The following is a 21,348-nucleotide window of genomic DNA, read 5'->3' on the forward strand; positions in this document are numbered from 1 at the left end:
TATTTATAAGGATTTAGTTTTTGTCCTTATTATATTGTTTTTTGTCATTTTCGTTAAATTTCAAATCTTTTACATTAAATAAAGTTAATGAATGATTTTTTGTTAATACAAACTTCGCCCAAGTCATTTTTATTAAAGTTCTCTAAATTGAGACCTTGCGTGACTATTACAATTAACAAGAAGGGTGGAGAAAACCTTTCCACTACTAGCAGACAAGAGTTCATATTAATTAAATATCGACCACATGATCAATTATTTATCGACAACGTAATTTTAAAGAGATTTGAAAAATAATTTTGATTATTTTTTTTTTACTACAAGAGATATTGTTCTAATCTGCACTAATGATAGTCGACAAAGTTTAAAATCAAGACGAGCTAACAAAAATAAAAAAAATTCTCATCTTCCTAATTTTTGGGGTGTGTTATCTACACATCTTTTTTTTATTTTTTATATATACCATGTTAATTTCTATCATTTAATCTTTTTCAATTCATCAGATCTGACTGTTAAAATTTTAAAAAGTACGTGAGAAGTAATTTTTTTTTTTTAATAAAAAGGTGAACCACCTGCCAGGTGTATGGAGTGTTGACCCGTTTGGCTTTGATGCCTCCGATTCGCACCTCAAACACAAAGTCCATAAATAACACAACACAAAGTTGGATCAAAATATTGCAACCTACAATCCAAAAAAAAAATGGACGAGAAAGACGACAACAGAACCGGGGAAATCGAGGAAACGGGCCCAAAATCCGACGGGTCTTCTCCGAACCCGAATCCCAAAACTGCGAGGACGAAGGTTCCAGAAGTGGAAGTCTGCCTGTATCGACGGGGGAAAGGCCCGATCGACACGTTCAAGTCGGGTCTGGGGGGTTGGGACCAGAACCAGTTGGAGGTCGGAGACATTCTCGACAAGTATGGATTCAAATCGCTTTACGCTTTCAATACCGAATCGGGTCGCGGGGTTCCGATCCGGTTTAACCCTAGAAACGGCAGGTCTATGCTGCCATATAGAGATGGAGCCACGGTTCAAATCGACGGAGAGCCTAAGGTAAAATTTCATAAGATTCTCCTTTTGTTACAACATGATTGCCAAAACCCAATTGATGAAACTAGTCAGATGAATTTTCTGTTTGGATGCCGAGAAAATTGTTGTAATCTTTTTTATTGAATTGTATTTAAATAAATTTACTTTTCATGTGTGAGAGAGATACATTAGTGTTTTTTGGTTTGGAGTTGTATATATTTTCAGTTGTCACTCTCAATTAGCAATATAGCAGTTCCTCCTACAATTAGAGGGTTTAGAATTTAGATCAAGAGATATCAGCAACTTACTTGGTTGAATTCGAGCTATCGGTTTCATATTTCGATTAGTTTTTCTTGCTACATGTCATTTGTGGCCTAAGCGTGGAAGTAATTTTAATGCCCCCTACGTGAATTATCCTGTTGAGCTTTGATTGTTTGTTTGATAAACACCGGGTTTTACAGCCACATATTCCTAAAAAGTAGGATTTCGCATCGTTATTTTGGTGGATGCTTTGCCCATTTTTATGACGGGCAAATGTGCAATCACCCCACTTAAAGTGATTGGGTCTAGGCACCGTGCTAATAGCACTGCGCCACAACCTCGTGGCGGTGTTGTTAACCATAACATGAGTAGTTGCCCACTAAATCCATCTCTAGGATTTTAGTTCGTACCTTATTTTTCGTCTATTTCATGAGCAGTTCGTCAGGAATCAGGATCTGCTGACATTATTACCTTTCTGTATCGTTTGTGTTTCCATCCCTACCATTTCCTTCCTATTACGAATACTGAATGAGGAACAATTTGTGCTCTTGTTAAAGGAATGCTTGCAACTGTTTTATTTTTATTTTCCGCAAGATTCTTCAGTTGCAGTTTTGTAGACGGCGGAATATTATATTGACATGTGAAATGTCTTTTGGTGCCAGTTTTGCTACTGAGTTCTTGTATGTTCAAATTCTCTTAATGCAGGATTCATTGATCCAACCGGTGACGAAAATCTTGATTGGAGTAGCTTTTATGACCATCCTGATAACCTTGGTTTTGAGGGATCCTCCGCAATGGATCCAGAAATTAAACTTTACTGGAGGTAACTTCCCTCCATGGATCATCGCTCTCGTGATCATAGTGTTTACTCGAATGAGGAAGAGAACCAGGGATCTGCTGAAAAAGTTTGGTTGGTGAAAGGCGCCATTGATGCTTCTCTTCTAAGGTTCATTAGTTTTTCTTTCCAATTGCTCTCAAACTTTGTTAAAAATTGATTCATAATCACTGAAAGCCACTCTGAAGTATTTACTGAAGTTTGACAACAAAAAAAGCAACGCTCATCTGTGCATCGTCACTCATCCGCAAAAAGCTGTATGGGGATTAGACTTCGTCACAAGTATAATCCCCTACAAGACTTTGCGGATGTACACAAGGGGGCATTTTCCATAGTTTCCCACTTTCATTTTATGTAGCTTCTGTAAAGAATCCAAGATTTTGTATGCTTGATTTCTAGAAGGATTGTGCATTTATTGATTTTGAACTGCTAGTAAGCTGGCAGTGGAGGTTGAAGACATTATTCGAAGGATTTGAAAAACTTAATTATTTTATGGTATGTTGCAAAAGTGTATTCGTACCCTCGGAAAAGGATTAGCTCCGTCTACTGGGCGGCGGTCCCAGCCTGGAATTCGTCGGTTGTTGCCTAGCGCTTGTTCTTTAGGTGGAGAGACGACTGCCTCTCTAACCATCAGGTGCTTCGGGAACTTGAGCCTCTCTCACATCACCTGCGGGACTCATTCCAACTCAACGGGAGTGTGAAAAGCACTTTCCTAATGCATTAGGCAGGTATGAATATCAGGTTTATTTTCAGCAGCTCCCGATGGAACTCAAAGCTCGCTATGCCCCATTTCAATACATTCCGTCAAAGAATCGTTACAAGGCTTGTGTGGCAGGAATGTTAGAGTATCGTTAGAATGACTTTATGGGGCAGCAATGTTAGGGGTAGTGTCGTCATTTCGCGAAGCCATTGTTTAATCCTCTCTAGCACGTAACGCAATTTACGTTCCAAAGATTATAAAGTCTATAAAAACAAGGAATTGAAGAAGTGATGGAGGGTGGACAACCAAAACAACCAAGAATTTGTTAAAGTCGGAGGTTCCAAGTTTGTGTGAGGGGAGAGTTATTGCTGGCAATGATTGTTGGTTTTTGGTTTGATTACTACTAACAACACAGTTCAGATTGACAGGGTAGGCTATGTTATATTGTTATGTAGGTAATGTTGAGAGAAACTCTTTGTAACCAGACACCACGTGGCAAACATCTATTAAATGGCTGGTGTACATTCTGAATATGTAGCATTTGAAGTGAAGGGGAATTGGATCAACTGGCCCTCCAGTCAACACGATACCTAAATTTTTAGGTATTTGGTTATGGAGATTAAAGATAGGCTCACATTTTTTCAATTTCTTACGCGTTAGTAATCCTTGGGAAAATTTTAGAAGTAAAACGCCTCACATGGTATATTTTAGTAAACACAAGAAACTCTAGAATCAAAATGATTCCAATTCTCATTCTTGTACGTAAACATGACCTAGTGTATAAACTAAACTAAAAATCTACATTGCGAAAGATGAATACCCATACTTGGGTTGCATAGAAAACAGAAGTTGTAAAAAGAATCAAAGATTAAGATCACATAAGTAACTCTACCCCATATATTAACTTTCAAAATTCCATGAAGTTGATTCTCTCACAAGTCAAAACTACAAGCATCGATTTCGTTTTCAAGGTCAAAGCAAAACTCACAGTGACTACTTTCCTTGGCGTTCCTCTGACAAAAACAGGGACTACTTTCCTCAAAATGGCAAAAGTCGAGCATCGCTAGACAACACAACTTAGTATACAACGTGTACAAACAATGGCTATGAAAGTATGAATCGGGACAACAAAACAATGAAAACTGGGCAAGCCAGCAGTGGAGGTGAATTGCGCTAATAAATTCAGCATGCACAGCCACCTCCTCCTCTTTGATCAGACTCTGAAACAGCATCAGGGATGCCCTGGAAATATCTGCAAGTTAAAAGGAAAAAGGAACAATGATGAAAAAGGCAGGTTTAGAGGATCTTAAAACATCTCATACGAGCATACAGCAACAATAGCAGAAAGATAGATAGATAGATACTGATACATTGTAGATACAAAGTTGGGTAAATTGTAAGGTAATCGGAAGTTCAGGACACGATAAGCCAATTGAAAGATTTTCGTGTTCTGAAGGACATTACATCAGCATCATATGCTTATTCTACAAAGATCAAATGCTCATCCTCTGATGCGAATGGTCAAACCAGGCTTTATCTACATATAAAACTATTGTGACTAGTAAAACCAAGCTTTATTTAAGAATACAACGACCATTCTTTCCCTAGAACATCTTAACTACGTTCTAACATGACCATTTCACTAGGTTTATATCCTTCATGTCATAAAAGTGAACTAGAAACTACCTTCATAGTGAAAACTAGCTATCATGTTCATTCTATCTAATTCTTGTCTATATAACAAAGAATATGACCCGACATTCTATATAGAATTGTCCATCTACTATGCAAACGGTTCCAAACAAGAGCTTAAGCTCATCTCCTGGATAGCCCACGAACTTAAATATATCCTAAAATAGAACTTTGCTTACTCCAGAATATCAATAGAATAAATGAGAACAATATGTCAGCCCTCACTATGAACTTACATGTCCTGCTCATGTTCATTTGCAAGAGCAGTCTTTGCAATACAAAGAAATGCACCATCAACGTTGTAATCTTCTTTTGCTGATGTCTCAAAGTAAGGTATATTCCCCTTTGATGCACACCAGTCCTTCGCTTTCTTCTCAGACACCTGTAAAGATAATAATTAGATAATGTACATGGGCAAATCATGGACAGCACAGTGAATGTGTTTCCTTACCACACGACTGTTACCCCCATCAATATCAATCTTGTTACCAAGCAATATAAATGGAAATGTCTTGGGATCGGGAGGGTTTGCCTGGGTCAAAATTAGAATGGAAACAATGTAAGCATCAAAACAAAAAATGAGCATTTCTGAAATACAAAATTCAAATTACAGGACCGTTAGCCAAACAGCTTAGGTATATATTTACAACTTTCATAACTCTTATGAGACACCTTTATCAAACCACTGTGTTTTATCAATTAAATCAAATGACAACATAAAACAAGAAAATCATGTTAATTCATAAAAACAAACTGTTAAAAGGAATGTGTACAATTAAGGAAAAAAGAGAATGGCAACCTTACATAGCCACCCATGGAAAGGCAAGCACAAATGGAAAACTTGGAAACTTACTACTATCCGGGGCTCAACTATCCTCTCGTATCAAATACACCATAGAACATAAACAGAACAGCAGTTAGAAATTAGAATCACGCCGCTGTAATGCTTTGCTCCAAGTTCAAATTTGACAGCTGAATAATGGACCCAAAAGTCCCATAACTTATCATTACAGATAAAATGGTAATTCATCTGGAAGAATTCTCTGCAAATTCTACAATTTTTTGGCTGAAGCAAGATTTGATGGATGGAAGTAAGATAAGCAACGTTCCATCCTACATGGGAATTCCCTTCTTGCATACAAGAGAAAGGTACCAGGAAATGGAGTATTGATGGAATACCGATTGCTTTCGTACTTGGGAAGAAAAATACTTTTGCATTTGTCTCAAAAGCCAACGATAATAAGGAGACAAAAAGAGAATGGATCACAGAAAAAACTAAAACGTCAAAATTAGAATTGTATTTGTTTTTACTAAAAAGACTCTTAATGTATTCTTCCTCCTTTTTTCTGGTTACCTCTCTCATTATACAAAAACAATAGAAAACACAAATATCATCAAGCCGGCTCTAAACAAAAAATAATTAGACATTAGACATTAGACAACTACTATGAAGTATTTCTAATCTCTAAACTAGTCTTCCCTGCCGCCATGTTCATTATTCAGTCTAAAAAACTCTCCTACCGAAAATTGTTATAACTTTAGCAGCTAGCCCAAGATAAAGCAAAGTACTTACTATTAATCAAAATGCAGTATGAAAAGAAGTGATACAAAACTAGCATTACTTCTCTAAAGTAGTTATATTCCACTGTGCCAATGATGCCAATGTTTACTCAAGTTTTTTTTATGTCAAGGGAATTGTTATTAGTGTTCCAAATAGTTATCATGCACCCTTCTCCTTCATTTATTTCACTTGGGAGAAGTATATATGCCTTTTTTGGAGTGAAAATAACAGCTCCCTTCTGACGAACATCTTGAATATAGAATGACTAAGAAAAACGATGTACAATTAACACCGTAGCCAGCCATCATCAGAAAACTGTGAAAGCCTAAATGCTCAGGTAAGATATAGCTAACGTGAAATCACACAGAACTTGATGTGTGTGTGTTTGTGAACATTTACATAAGCAATTCCATATTGTGACACAATTGGCATGCTATGCCACCAGATAACAATAAGAACTGCACCTCAGATCCTCAACATATGTTTCCAACTGATAATGGTCCTACTTGAGATTCTAACACAACAAAATCAGAATGGCAAGATAAAGTTATGAGATAAATATATAAAGAATTGAGAAAGGCATGAATCAAACCTGCTTTAGAAACTCCTCATGCCAATTATCTAGAGTATCAAAGGACTTCATTACGTTGACATCATAAACAAGAACACAGCAATCTGCACCTCTGTAAAATGAAACTCCAAGACTCTGAAATCTTTCCTGCCCGGCTGTGTCCCAAATCTTCCAGACGAAAGAAAATAGAAAAACCCACACAAATTAGTCCCCGCAATTCCCACTACAATTACCCAAAATTATACTAAACAGAACACTGAAATACCGTTCAACCAGAAAACCCACTTGTAGAGTGACGAGCCTGTCATCGATTTGGAGTTCTTTCGTGACAAAATCGGCACCGATTGTAGCTTTATACTGCTGACTAAACTTCTTGTGCACATATCTAAGCCATCAGTTAAAGAACCACACAGTCTAACACCCACAAAAATACATAATTAAACTGATACCTCATTAATATAACATGCCTCATATCGCGATCATAAACAATATCAAGCCGATTAAACTTAATTTCACCCAAATTAATCAGATTTCTGAGATCGCACAATGAAAATTACACAAATCCAACACCGAAATTCAAAAAATAATTAGAAATAGCGAAAATAATCTCACAGATGGTGAAGGATACTGGTTCATCAACGAGGTCTTGCCAACCCTAAAAGAAGAAGAAACACAAAGTTAATCCCTAAAATAAACACAAAATCCAGATAACAACAATGGGTGGTTGTGGAATCAGAAACCCTAGGGGTGCAGAACGTTACCCACTGTCGCCGAGAACGATGACCTTGAGCAAGGTTCGTCTGCGCAATGACATGGCGGACGAATTTAAACTGATATGAATCGGAAAAAAGCGGAAACAAATCAACTTTTTGAACACTGCCAAGGCGATTGATTGGTGGATGTTTTTGAATTTTTCCTTTTCTCTTTCTCTTTCCAGGAACGGGAAGAATGAATTGGGAGAGAGAGAGAGAGGAAAGAGGAGAGAGAGACAGAGAAAAAAGGAGCGCCAAGTTCGATCGGTGTTTTTTTTTAGTTTTTTGGAATTATACTTATGTCCGAGTCGGCAGGACAGACAAGCAGCATATATTATTAAATATTTACGTGACAAAGCGAAGTGCCAGGTGACATTATAATAAGTTTAAGTTTCTTGGGTCCCACTTATCCACACAACAAAAGTGGTCTAGGAGGGGCCCCATCATGGTCGGAAGATGTTAAGGGGAAATTTTATTGAGACCACTTTGTTTTTTTTTTGTTTTTTTTTAATTAAAATGGTCTCTAAAATTGTTATAATTATTCATTTTGGCTTTTGAGGTTTAAAAATCGATATAAATGGTCATTGAGATTTTTAAGTGTCAATCATTATGGTTGTTGTAAAAAATTATCATTAAACTAAAGAAACCACCTATCAAATGGAGGGGTTGATAAAATTTCCCTCAATTTAACGGAGATTTTCCATTGAATGACTAAAATGATTAACGGTGTACAATTTCAAGGACTACTATTTTAACGATGTTGAATTTTAAAAACCAAAGTGAGAAGTTATGCCAACTTTATGGACCATTTTTTTTCTTAAAAAACCTTTATTTTCTCTACACTCCCGATTTATAATTGAGTAGTTTTATTAACACCCACATCTATATGAAGGTGCCTCGTAAGATTTTTCACTTGAACTTCCTCTTTCACCCCTGTTAATTAAGGTCAAAAGAAAGGAAAAAAAAAACACAACCATCCAACTATATGATCGGATACATCCATTTAATTTCCATCTCTTCCCTGTCGCTTCCACCATGTTGTCTCACAACTATTTTCTCTTTAAATCCAACCACCCAACCATTCCTCTTGTCAATCTTTTTAAAACCAAACCACATCTCATCTCTCAGTCAAATAGCAATCATGGCCCACGAGCACATAAACAACTTCCTAGTTAACTTGGATAGGAAACCAGATCACCCTATTGTTAACTCTAGCATTTGTTTGGCTGGATTTCTTATAGTGGATTGTCTTCCTCCTTGGAGCACTACTGTTGGCTTAATCAAGAGGTTCTGGGCTCCATATGGCGACTTCAAAGTCTCGGCTCGTATAAACACATCATTTATCATCACTGCACCTTCAGAGTCAACAGCCAATAGGGTCCTTAATGATGGGCCTTGGAATATAGCTAGAGACTGCCTTGCCATTCACAAGTTGCCACCGCACCTCACCTTTGAGGAAATACCAACTTACTGGATCAACTACTGGGTTCAAATGCATGTTATGCCTTTGGAGGATTTTTCCTCTGAAAATGCTCGTCTCTTTGGGAATCCTTTTAGGGAAGTCATTGATGTGGATGATCATCTTGCATACCCATATGGAATCCATGACTTTCTTCAAGTAAGGCTTAAAGTGGATGCAAGGAAACCTCTTTCTAATGGGTTCTGCCTTCAAAGAAGAGATGGTGGAAGAACAAGGGCGATGCTCAAATATGAATGCCTCTTAAATTTCTTTTTTCACTGCAGAAGACTTGTTCACTTCGACAAATACTGTGAGTATGAAGTGCCAAATGTCAACAACGAATATCTATCTTTATTTAACTGTTATGGTAGGGGAACAGGTCCGGCCACTAAGACTCACTCATGCTACTTCCTGCTCAAATAATTATGTGAGTAAGGGTAGAAAATGCTGGGACTCCACCCCAAAGAAGGGCCAGGGTCTTCCCTTGGTTCTGGAAACCCTTATACCAAAATCATCGCTGGTTGGTGCTTCTGCTATTGTCCTCTCCACCATGACACATCGAGCAATTTTTTAGGATGAACCCTTTATGTCCCTCAGTCTGTCTGCTACTGAGCCATATGTCCCCCTTCCCCACCTGGCCAATGTAAGGTATGGCTACCTATGTGGGGACCAACTCTAGTTTTTCTATGAACATGTCAGCATTTGACTTCCTGCAAAATCCACCATCCACAAATATTTCCACTCTCAACTGGCTTGCTAAGTTCTCTCACTCAACTATGACTTTTTTACCAACCTCAAAGTCAACACTTTTCACTCATTACACCCCAACTTCTGCTACCTCACCTAAGTCAACAACATATCTTCTTGAAGGGGATCATTTTCTATCTCAACGCCTTTACTCAAATGAGACTCTATCCACAATTTCCAGCCTTATAGGACTCTCCATCAGTAACAATCCACAACCGCCAACCCATGCCTTTTTCTCCAGAAACCTAAATGATACTCTTATCACGAAAGTTGAGTCTTCTTTTGGACCGACCATATCCATCATTACTCAAAGTCTTCTAATGGAAAATTTGGGAAAACCACCTTTGGATCCTATGCCTGTCAGGAATGCTTAGAAGAGAGAGGTCCTTACTTGTGAGGTGGACTCAGGTACAAAAAAAACAAAAAACTTTACTCTTGGAAAATCAACTTTCTCCCACTGTGGTGCAAGAAACCAAGCTATCTAAGAATGCAAGATTGGCTACTTATGCTCGTGCTCATGGTTGTCCTAACCCCTGTTGGGGCTGGGCTGGTCTCTCTCGTATAGCAATAACTAAACCAACTACCTCGGTCGAAGATTCAAATAATATGGATACCATTGCTTCATCTCCTCACTCACCGGATGGGATTGACAGCACTGCCCTCAAGGGTGTGGAGAATCCTATCATTTTCCAGGGCACTGGTGGCTGTCTTGATCCAGCCACAGGGGATAAGTGATCTACTTAGCTTGGAACTGTCAAGGGATTAGGCAAGACTTCACAATGGATACTCTTCGTGAGCAATTACGAAAAAATAACCCATTAAATGGTTTTTTATCTAAAACAAAATGTAAGAATGATGTAGTCCAAAAAGTGGGACGTTCCCTGGGTTTTTGTAATTCATTCTTTGTTCCTGCAGTAGGTAGATCTAGTGGGTTATGCCTTTGGTGGAAAGATGGTACTACTATCCAAATCTTCTCAGCCAACAAGTATGTCATCGATACATGTATCCAAGTGAAGTTGGCGACTACTCCTATCCATATCTCATGGTTTTATGGTCCTCCTCACAACCATCAAAAAGCTTTTTTTAGGAGCAAGTCGGCACATCCCTCTCGGATCCTGGCATGCCTTGTCTTTGTGTTGGTGATTTTAATGAATTACTATGGGCGCATGAAAAAAAAAGGTGGACGAGATTAGGATCATGGCCGTACCAGATATTTAAAACTTTTCATGCAACAAAAAGCTCTTGTTGACCTTGGGTACTGTGGCCCAATTTTCACATGGGAAAGAAATTGGGAGGAGTGGGGGAAGATTGCGGAAAGGTTGGATCAAGCTGTTACTAATCTCTTGTGGACAAAATGTTGGCCTGACATGGTGATATCCCACGACCCTTTAATTGGCTTCGATCATATGCCCTTAATTATTCAATATGCTCATGATGTTGCTCTTGGTCCCCGTACTTTCTCCCTTGAAGCTTTTTGGCTCAGGAATTCTGAGTTTCTTAGTGTTATAAAAGAAGCTTGGAATGATAATATAAATAATTACTTTGGGTATGCCTTGTCTAATAAGTTATCTCATTGTTCTCGAATGTTGTCATCTTAAAGCAAAAAATTCTCTAACAACATAACAACTATAAATAAGTTGCTCAAAGTTCTCAAAGTAATGACTTTCAGCTTCATGCCGGCACTAAATGTGAGGTTCACTTAACAACCACTAAGAAGTTGGGGGAGGTTTGGAGAAATGAAGAACTCTATTGGCTCCAGAGATTGCATATTAACTGGTTGCGTGATGGAGACAAAAATACTGCCTTTTTCCACCGCTCAGCGATCTAGCACCACCAAAGAAATCACATTTTGAAGCTTAAAGATTTTGAAGATGTTTGGTTGGAAGAAGATGGTCAGATTAGAAATCACATTGACGCCTATTTTAAGACTTTCTTCTCACCTGCCCTTGCGAGTCTCACGTAGGTGGTTACTCCTTAAATTAATGCCAATCTTCCCATGCCCTTCACCTCAGAGTAGATCAAATTTGCAGTGTTCAAATGGGAGGTCTTAAAGCTGCAGGTCCTGATGGTTTCCATGGAAATTTTTACCACACTTGTTGGGAGATTGTTAATAATATTATCTTTAAGAGATGAACCATACCAATATTGTCTTTATTCCCAAGGTGGAAGTGCCTGAGTCTATCTCTCAATTTCATCACATCAGCCTCTGTAACTTTGCGTACAAGATCTTTTCCAAGTTGATGACAAATCGATTAAAACCCTATCTCCCAAGCCTCATCTCTCACCACCAGAGTGCTTTCGTCCCGGGACATCAAATTCAAAACAATATTTTTGTTGCTCATAAGGCTTTCCATTATCTGAAGCACAAAAATTAATTCGGAATTTTGAGTTGGGTCTTAAAGTTGATATGAACAAGGCCTATGATCGTGTTGAATTGGACTTTCTGGAAGCAGTGCTACTTTGATTGGGATTTCAAACAAGATGGGTTTCTATGGTTATAACTTGCGTAAGAATGGTTTCATTTTCTGTCACTTTCAATGGCAAGTGTGGGGAGAAGTTTATTCGTTCTAGAGGACTACATCAGGGTGACCCATTTTCTTTTTACCTATTTCTCTTTATCATTGAGGCTTTTTCATCCCTGATTGCTGATCATTGCGAGGTAGGTGCTCTGTCTGGTATTTCTCTCGCCCCTTCTTGCCTGATGCTCTCTTACTTGTTTTTCGCAGATGACTCGATTTTCTTCATTATGGCTAATTAGGATAATTGCAATGCTCTGCTGAGAATTTTGGATTTGTATTGTGCGGTGTCTAGCCAAACTATTAATCTTCAGAAATCTTCCATTTTCTTCTCGGCAAATATTCCCCAGATTGTCATTAACGATGCATGTACTTTATTCAATATTCCTCAAACCTCAGACTGGGGAAAATATCTTGGCTTGCTTACCGTGTAGGGGCGGTCTAAAAAAAAGCTCACTCTTTTGTTAAAGTGTGAATCGCTCTCAAGATTCATAGTTGAAAATCGACATCATTATCTTTAGCTGGTCATGAAGTTTTTATTAAAGTTGTTGCCATAGCCATTCCTACCTATCATATGAATTGTTTCTTGTTCTCGGCCACTTTCTGCCACGATATTGATGCCTTTCTAGTTAGAGGGAGAATAAGCGTAAGATTCATTTGCGAAATTGGCCGGCTATGTGTGCCTCTAAGTCTGCGGGTGGTCTTGGATTCCAGAGCCTTGTGGACTACAATATGGCCCTCTTAGCTAAGCAATTTTGGTTTCTCATGGCTAAACCTATTGCTTTCTATGCTCGTATTCTGCGAGGTCGCTACTTTCCTTCGGATGATGCTTTAAATTCCTCCAAAAGAAGCCGTGCTTCTTGGGCTTGGAGCAGCTTCTTGCAAGGTTGGGCTTTTATTATCAAATGGGCTGGATGGAACATTGGTGATGGTAGACGTGTCTGCATCTAGCAAGACAAATGGCTTACTAACAATCAGGTCGAACAATATGGCTACGGTGGCCATAAATATTATTTCAGTGTTGGATCGATCTTGGAACCTAGGGCCTATACGCAATATCCTCCCTCCTATGGAATCTGCGACTATTGAGAGTATCACCCTTGATGATTTTTCCTTCCCCGGTCATCTTATTGGTTGTGGTCCCTCAATGGTGATTACTTTGTTAAATTGGGTTATGCCTTTGGTCATGCAATTACCCTGGGTAACCAAACCCTATCTACCAATGATGCTAGTCAATATATTTGTGTGGATCCTATCCTCTGCAAACTCATTTGGGGAATGTCTACTCTTCCAAAAATCAAGTTCTTTTTTAGAAGATTGCTAACAGTGGTCTCCCGACCATGAATAGTCTTTTTCGCTCCCATTTGTCCCATTTGTAAGAATGGGCCTGAAACTATTGAGCATATGTTTTTCCTTTGCCTGTGGACTTCTACGGTTTGGTTCGCGTCTAGGCTAAACTATCGCATCGATTGTCAATCCATCACTTCTTTTGACAGATGGTTGTTGGCTCTCTCTTCGGTGGTAGATGGCTCAGGTATGACCTTACCTAAAGTTTTATCTTCTGTCTCTTTCCTTTGCTGGGAAATCTGGAAGGCTAGATGTCATGCAAGTTTTAATAGTGTTCTCCCCTCTCCTAATAAAACCATGAAAGTGGCAATAAAAGCTTGCAATGATTTTATTAATGTTTCCACGGTTCTTGTTTATCCTTGGGCTAACCTACTACATCCTCCAACTTGGATTCCTCCCTGGCCAAATATTGTTAAGATCAACTGTGACGCCTCGTGGTTTAAGGTTTCTCTGTGCTCGGGTCTTGGAATGGTGGTTCGAGATGCATTTGGGAAGTTAATCATAGGTAAAAAAGCCAAGGGCATGCCTGCCAACCCATTGGAAGTTAAGGTTAAATGTGTCATTCTTGCCATGGAATTGGCAGTGCAAAATAACTTCTCCAAGGTGATTTTTGAATCTGATTCCACGACATTGGTTCAAAGCATCAACGGCTCATCCCGTCAATCTCGTTGGACCATTTTCCCTATCCTCAATCAAATTAGTAATTTCAGTCACAGATTCCAGTTCATTCGTTGATCTTGGATCCCCCGCCAAACGAATTTTGCAGCCAACTAGGTTGCTTTGTAGTGTAAAAGAAAGATGTGTTTGGAAGTCTAGATGACCAGACCCCCATTTGCTCTTGTCCATATTTTATCTAACGATAGTCTACCATGTCCACATTAGGCCTTGGGTCTTGGTGTTCAGGGAAGGTGATTGAAGTTTTGCTTCAAGTCTTGTTATTCCTCCTTGTTCACGTGGTCGATGTCGCGTCCTGGTTTGTCATTCCTTACTGTTTGTTCTTAGGCACTGTTGTCTTGGCCATGTACTTGTTCTGGAGTTTTTGTCTCCTTTTCAATGAATCTCTTGTTGACCAAAAAATTTGTCTCCTTTTTTTTTTAAATGTTTGTTTCTACAATTTTCTTCACATGTCATAGCAAGTAAAGAATACAAAACTTAGTAATTGGGTAAATCGTTCATTTGCTCAGAGGTGAGCCAATTAAGGCCTAGAGTGGTCAACTGACCCTTTCACCATCTGCCTAGTTTGTATTTATTTGTATTATCGTTAGACTTATTTGGTATAATAGTTAAAAACTGGCCCTTCTCACAAATAAATTTCTTCAATTAAATTCCTTCAGTACATTATATATTCCTTCCAACTAAACATACTTATTTGTCGAGATATATGGACCATGCTTATCATATGGTGTGTTTATATCATCCCATCAGAACCACAAATTAAAATGTTAAAATATAATCTAAGGGATAATACTTGCATTTTCCCTTGGGGATGAGCTCATTTTTTTACTTGCAAATAATGTATCTTCAAAGTAGAAATTTCCTAATAGGAAACGTTTAATCTATTAATCTTCATTTGAAGATCATCTCTACAAAAAAAGAAAAAAAAATCATTTGAAGTAGTGACCGTTTAGTCATCTAATGCATCAAACAAATTAACGGTGTAGGTACCAAATAAGATATTCATAATGAACCATTTATCCTATACTTGAAGCCATGTGATTGCATTCTCCATCCCTCAAAGTTTTCTTGAACTAAAGAAGAAATTGTCCCTCAACAAAAATTCTAATTCTGTTATGGATATCGAGGGAATTCATGGTGGGTTTCCTTCCTCGTCGTGGATCCCAAAACATTGAAGCCTATTGTGATCGACATCGAGCAATTCAACGTCATTAGACAACATCAAGACATTAGGGCTAGATGTGAACCTCCTTCAGAGCCAAATGATAGCTCACAGAGGAGTCGTTCGAAATGTGCCGCAAGTTTGGCATCCAGGGCAATAGAAAGAGAGGAAAGCGCCACCGAAATTGACAATTGAATCGATTATGGGAGAGCCGGGACGGATGCTTCAAGGGCAGCTACACGAGTCTCCATGGACGAAAGACTATGCGGGTGGGTTTGGCCTGCATCCATAGAAGGGAAACCAGGATTCAAGAAGGATGATAACCATTGATAAGATCAGGTTCTCAAAAACCCTATTCAACCTGCAAGTAGCACATATAATATGTAGGAAGAGGGAGAGAAGAAAGAAGAAGAGATGGAACTAAGCTCTAATATCTTTTTGTATTTAATTTTCTTTGTAAAATTGATATGATACAAAACTCTACTCACTTCTTGCTTCATATACTCGTTCCTGAAAATAGATCTTTTTCGGATCTCTTCCACCAAGGCCACTAGATCAAGCGATTCGGGCCTTTGAAATTTCATCCAATGGCCCACCTGTTTTGATTGCTTAAAAACTATAATAATTTTTGGCTGTTGGATGAAATTTCAAAGACCCGAATCACTTGATCCGGTGGCTTTAGTGAAAGAGATCCAGAAAGGATCTATTTCCCTTGTTCCCAAACACTCTTGCCAATTGCCATTTCCTAATGAATTGCCTAATAACAACTAACTCAATTATAATTGTGGTTAAGGCAATCATAAATCATAACACAGGTGGATGGCGTCAACCTTGATTGATTTCTACATCAATCTTGAACCTTTGACATTATGAATTTAAACACTTTTTCTGCTAATTTTTAACTTTCTACATTATTGAAAATTTTAAGGTTTCGTTGTTGTCGAAAAAAGAAGGAAAATCATATCTTTATAGGAGTACTTGAAAAGATATTACTATGAAGTTGTCAAGTTCGTATCTCAGAGTAGAGGTAGAGGGTAACAAAGTAGCTCGACTGAAAGGAAATGGTAGCGAGACAGAAGATGTGATAATTCGGGTGTCAACTAGAGCAAGTTATCACAAATGGAATGAGAAACTCACACCTAGTAGAGGTATATGCATTCAAAGTTGCAGCTTGCATAGAGCTGGTCTCCCATGAGCGTAAGATCCGATCATCTATAGACATGACTCCACTTTAAAAGAAATAACATAGGGATAAACAAGTTGTTACGGTAAGCTTAAAACTACTGAAATAGCTTGATTGTTATGTCTTAACATTTTCCAGATTGAATGAGTTAATGAGATAATCCTCCTATGTCTCACACAATAGATTACTCAGTCCGATACAAGTAGTTTACGAATAACTTTATGTGAAATGGAAAAAATCATAATTGTTCATTTAACCTTAAATCTGAAAAAATAAATAAAATAAAATAAAATAAAACAGAAGCATATGAACAACTATACGGTTTCCATGCAACTTTTAATCGATTGCAATGAGTGTCTCTTTGGTACTTTGGTAGTTATAAACTTCCTAGATTAGCTCAGCTTGTAATTGTTGGCATGTCTCAAGTCGATGCTAGTTTTAGCATAGTCTAATGTGCTCTTTCTAGATTTAGTTATTGTATTCTAATTTGATTTCTTTCTTAATTCATTGATCTTAAGTTTTAATCTCTGCGAAATAGATTGAAATATAACGTGGTTATCAATTACAATGAAAATGATGAGGAATTTTAATTTTAGGAATTCTGGTATTACTTAATGGCTGAATCAATTTAGTGTTTTTTTTTTTTTTTATTGTACAACTTGAGGGAGCTTTGATATGAAGAGACATTGTACAACTTGAGGTTGATGTATGGTTCAAGGGACCTATCTAGCGTGTTTAACGTGTTGCATAATTTGAAGATGGTATTCTAAAAGCATCTATATTTTGTTGTGATTCATAGAAATTATATTTTGTTGGGGTTGTGGATTGAGGTGTTGGGGCGTAGTGCTAGGCGAGCTGCATGACTCATGTCTTTTGGACTCTTGGACCTGACGTAAGCCAGGCTGACGATTGAAAGAAATGAGGAGGTTGCGGACCTTATGGGCTGCTGGGCTGCAGGAATGCTAGAATGCTGGGCATGCAAGCCTCCTGCCTGTTGGTTTGAGAGAAAAAAATAAGGGAAAAGCTAGTATGGGTTAAGATTCCCTGTTGAGTACTGTGAATGGCGTTATCTGCTTAGTCCTCTTCACCAGGAGAAAGGTGGGCTGCTCCCGAGAGAGAAGGTAAAGAGGATCAAGGTGAATGCATTGGCTCGTCTGATTGCTGTCGTGGAACCTACTATGAATGAAGGTGAAAAGATGAGATCTTCCGCACCTGTTGCCAAGAGGCATGTGATTAACATGACTTCTTCCAATGGGAAGAAAAATGAGGCTGCTAGATCTGAGCATGTGGCACCTGCCATGTCGAGAATGGCTAGTATAATTGCTGATAGGATTGCTCAGTGTAGAGGTCTTGTCATGCCCCTAGTGCCGAAGTTTGTACCAAGACGTCCATTGGGAGCTAGGTTTGGTTCACCGTTGAAGAAGCTTACTATTATAAAAAACAATAAGGTGGACTCTACTGCTAAAGTGGCGCCAAGGCCCACTCCTTTTTCTACTAAGACTGATTCGCCTGCTAGGAAGGAAGAGACTGTTCTCATGGGCAGTTATGAGACATCCACTAAGCCTACTTCTGGGAAGGTTGCTAAGATCTATGCATTTTTAAAACCATATCTGCTTGAAGACATGGACTCTTGTGCCAAGTTTGTCGATGACGTTAGAGAGGTTGTTTGCCCAAGTTCCTTTGCAAAGCATACGACCGAGTATAGGAAGACCGCCTTACTTGCCATGATGTAGAAAATGACTATTCTGGCAGCCAAATCTATGTTCATTGACCAAAATGATACCAAGGCTGCCAAGGAGGTGTTATAAATTGTGGCAGTCGAAGCTTATTCTTCTCAAATTTAAGATCTTGAGCGTGCCGTTTCTGAGCTTCATTCCGCTGCTTATGCAAATGATGAAGAGTTGATTGCTGCTTATAACAAAGTGATCCACTTCAAAAAGATCGTTGATAGGCTTAAACCCCAAGTGTTGGAACTCCAACATACGCTAAAGATCAACGAAAGTTTAAAGAAATAAGTAGATGAGCTACAGTGCATTCGTGTTGGTCTGCTCGAGGAGAATGAGCAGCTGAAGGGTGAGAAGGCTGGTCTCGAGGCTTCGCTTGTTCAGAGTCATGATGATTTCTACAAGCTGGGTTAATAGATCATCCCTTTGGTAAGCCGTCTGACTTCGAGTTTGCTGGGAAAGACTTTCAAACCTTCTTTATTTCTCTAGAAGACTTGATTGCCTTTACTTTTAAGGCTTCTATTGGTGAAGTAGTCAAAGAAGTTGGTGCCTAGGTTGGGGTAACCAATGATGAAGAACTGGATGGTGCCACTACTGAGGGTGTCGCGACTGCTAAAGGTGTGGTGACCTAATAGTCATAGAGTGTCTAAGTTGTTGAGAAGTAGCCTTCTATGTAGCCTTCTATATAGCCTTTAGGATTTTTTTTTTTTTCTGTTTTCCTTGTTGTTTTTGCTTTACTTGAACTCATTCGGTCTTTGCTAGTCGTTTATCAATTTTACTAGAAAATTTAATAAACTTACTTCATTCGCTTTTCTCCATCTTCACTTATTTTATTCATGCCCTAACCTTTAGACCTTATAGACCAATGGTAGGCATGCTACTTTTTTATAAGCAGACTGGCCGCGTAGCCTATGCAACCGTAGGTGTTAGTGTAAAACTTTGCAAAGTTGTTAGCCATAGGGTTGGTAGCTGGACACCTTACTTACAGAAGCAGACAAGTCTGCGCGACCAATAGGCTGTTAACCTTGGTTTTCTCCAATTTCATAGGTTGTGTAGCGAGTATCACATCACTTTAAGACTTGGTGTAGATCGTTCCGCGCTTGGCAGAAGTGAAGCTTATTAACTATGTAGCATGTCGGCAATGGATAAAGCTTCGTATATACACGCTAACTTGTTTAATCTTTCACAAGAATGTGCGGTTGTATAAGTCTAGTGCGGCTTTACTACTCGAAGGGCAAGTCGTAGGCAGCCTTCTAGAAACTGTAGGCTAACTTAGTACACTCGGTAGCAGCTTTAAGGTTCCCGGACATCCGTCCCTATGGCATACTGCGTAATGTGCCCCCTCTGTCTCTAAGGCCAAGTTCCCCACGGATTGGGCCAAGAGACCTAAAATCCTTCAGTTAGCTAAGCCTTGAAAAAAGCCATTGTGGCTACTTTTAAGAATCTCGGCTCAAGCCATCATACATCTAGTTATATTAGGGTAACCTAGCTTATCCACATCTGGATATTCGGAGTGTAAGTTTATCCTCTCGCCTTGGAAAGCAGACCCATGTGGGTGTCAGGGAATTGGTTTACCCTCTCGCACTGGAGAGCAATTAGTTTATCATTTTGCACTGGAGAGCATGGTTGGTCCCTCGGGGGGTGTAATTCCTGCGATGAGTACCAAAGAAAGGCACAATCTTGTTTTGAAGTGCAGAAGTGATCAGCTGTTGTAAGCATGCAGCTGAGCCAAGTTGTAGATTACTTCTGAATTCCTCATTGAAAAACGAGTGAAATGAACGAGAACTTAGTTATGAGGTATGAACTGCATAACAACTAGATAGTCCTCGGTTTGCAAGGTGGTGCCCATCGAGCTACTTGAGTCTTCAAGCTTTTGATGTAGTGGGAAGTCACGCATGGTACTTCCTCAGATTGTAGGCGTTCTACTGCTTTTCGATCTCTTTGTTGTTCATGGTGGCAAGGGAGTAGCTACTCTTGCCCCCTACTCTGCTGATCTTGTACGGACCTTCCTAGATAGAATCTATCTTTTTGGAGCCTTCTCTGCGAGCTGTGATGAAGGCTTTTCTTAGGCCTAGATCTCCTGGCTGAAACTATTGGATCTTGGCCCTTTTCTTGTAGCTAGAAATGAGCTGCTACTGGTAGGTTGTGATGCAAGTAATTGTATACTCGTGCTTCTCCTTTACCAGATCTAAGCTTATGGTCGTCTCCTTATTGTTCTGCTCAATGCTTGGCAGTAGAGTACTGATACTTGGCTCGATGACATTGGGATAAATGATTGTTTTTTAGCCAAATGCCAAAGAGAAAGGAGTATCACCGGTTGCTCGTCTTTTGGTGGTGTGATATCCTCATAGATATACGGGGAATTTGTTTGGCTATTTTCCCTACTTGTTGGTAAGGGATTTCTTGAGGCAGTCGAGAATCATCTTGTTGGATGTTTCGGCCCGCCCATGGCCTTGAGGATATCTTGGCGTGGACATATGCTGCTTGATGTCATATTTTTGGAAGAACTTCGCCAAATCTTTGCCCACGAATTGCAAGCCGTTGTCGGTGACGATAGATTGAGGGATCCCCAATCGGCAAACGATGTTCCTCCATATAAAGCGCTCTATGTTCTTCTGAGTCATGGTTGTCATGGGCTCTGCTTCTACCTATTTGGTGAAGTAATTGGTTGCCACGATCATCGTGTCTTTGCCCTTAGTAGCGGGCGACATTGGCCTTACCAAGTCGATTGCCTACTGCATGAACGGCCAAGGACTCATCTATGGGTATAGCTGACTGGCAGACAATGCTGGTACCGGCTTGTAGCGTTGGCAGCGATCGCACTTTTACACTAACTCCTTAGTTTTTTGATGCATGGTAGGGCCGTAGTAGCATGCGTTAAGAACCTTCTACGCTAAGGTCGGCCTCCAGATTGAATTCCACAAACACCTTCATGGATTGACCTTAGAACCTTTAGGTTGTCGGGAGGCGCTAGGCAGCAGAGATGTGGTCCAGTGTAGGATGTAGGATCTTCAGGTTAGAATGTCGTTCCACATGTAGTAGCGTTCTGCCTTTATTTGGAGCTTTCTAAACTTCAACATTTCCATAGGCAGTGTGCCATTAACCAGGTAGTCTATAATAGAACTTTGCCAGTTTG

The 21,348-nt window shown here is 39.2% G+C and overlaps 2 protein-coding genes across 2 annotated transcripts; one reads left to right on the plus strand and one right to left on the minus strand.

Moving 5' to 3' along the window:
- The first annotated feature begins 640 nt into the window (after nt 1-640).
- LOC137725906 (uncharacterized) lies at nt 641-2,621 on the plus strand. The gene is made up of 2 exons (XM_068464745.1): nt 641-1,051; nt 1,994-2,621. The coding sequence occupies exons 1-2, from the start codon at nt 698-700 to the stop codon at nt 2,204-2,206; spliced, it is 567 nt and encodes a 188-aa protein (XP_068320846.1). The 5' UTR covers nt 641-697; the 3' UTR covers nt 2,207-2,621.
- A 1,070-nt stretch (nt 2,622-3,691) lies between these two features.
- LOC137725689 (ras-related protein Rab7-like) lies at nt 3,692-7,688 on the minus strand. Its single transcript, XM_068464460.1, has 7 exons — nt 7,409-7,688; nt 7,276-7,302; nt 6,933-7,032; nt 6,669-6,815; nt 4,967-5,047; nt 4,752-4,897; nt 3,692-4,075 (listed from the first exon to the last, which is right to left on the minus strand). The coding sequence occupies exons 1-7, from the start codon at nt 7,459-7,461 to the stop codon at nt 4,006-4,008; spliced, it is 624 nt and encodes a 207-aa protein (XP_068320561.1). The 5' UTR covers nt 7,462-7,688; the 3' UTR covers nt 3,692-4,005.
- Between the last annotated feature and the right edge of the window lie 13,660 nt (nt 7,689-21,348).

This window comes from Pyrus communis, chromosome 2 (genome assembly GCF_963583255.1).
Source record: "Pyrus communis chromosome 2, drPyrComm1.1, whole genome shotgun sequence".
NCBI lineage: Eukaryota > Viridiplantae > Streptophyta > Magnoliopsida > Rosales > Rosaceae > Pyrus > Pyrus communis.

What these genes read in the sequence shown, in the direction of transcription:
- LOC137725906 (XM_068464745.1), top strand. Translation starts at nt 698, where the DNA reads ATGGACGAGAAAGACGACAACAGAACCGGGGAAATCGAGGAAACGGGC. An exon ending in AAATCGACGGAGAGCCTAAG is followed by an intron (nt 1,052 to 1,993) that starts GTAAAATTTCAT and finishes CTCTTAATGCAG; the next exon opens with GATTCATTGATCCAACCGGT.
- LOC137725689 (XM_068464460.1), bottom strand. Translation starts at nt 7,461, where the DNA reads ATGTCATTGCGCAGACGAACCTTGCTCAAGGTCATCGTTCTCGGCGAC. An exon ending in AAGACCTCGTTGATGAACCA is followed by an intron (nt 7,033 to 7,275) that starts GTATCCTTCACC and finishes CTGATGGCTTAG; the next exon opens with ATATGTGCACAAGAAGTTTA. An exon ending in ATGGGGGTAACAGTCGTGTG is followed by an intron (nt 4,898 to 4,966) that starts GTAAGGAAACAC and finishes TTATCTTTACAG; the next exon opens with GTGTCTGAGAAGAAAGCGAA.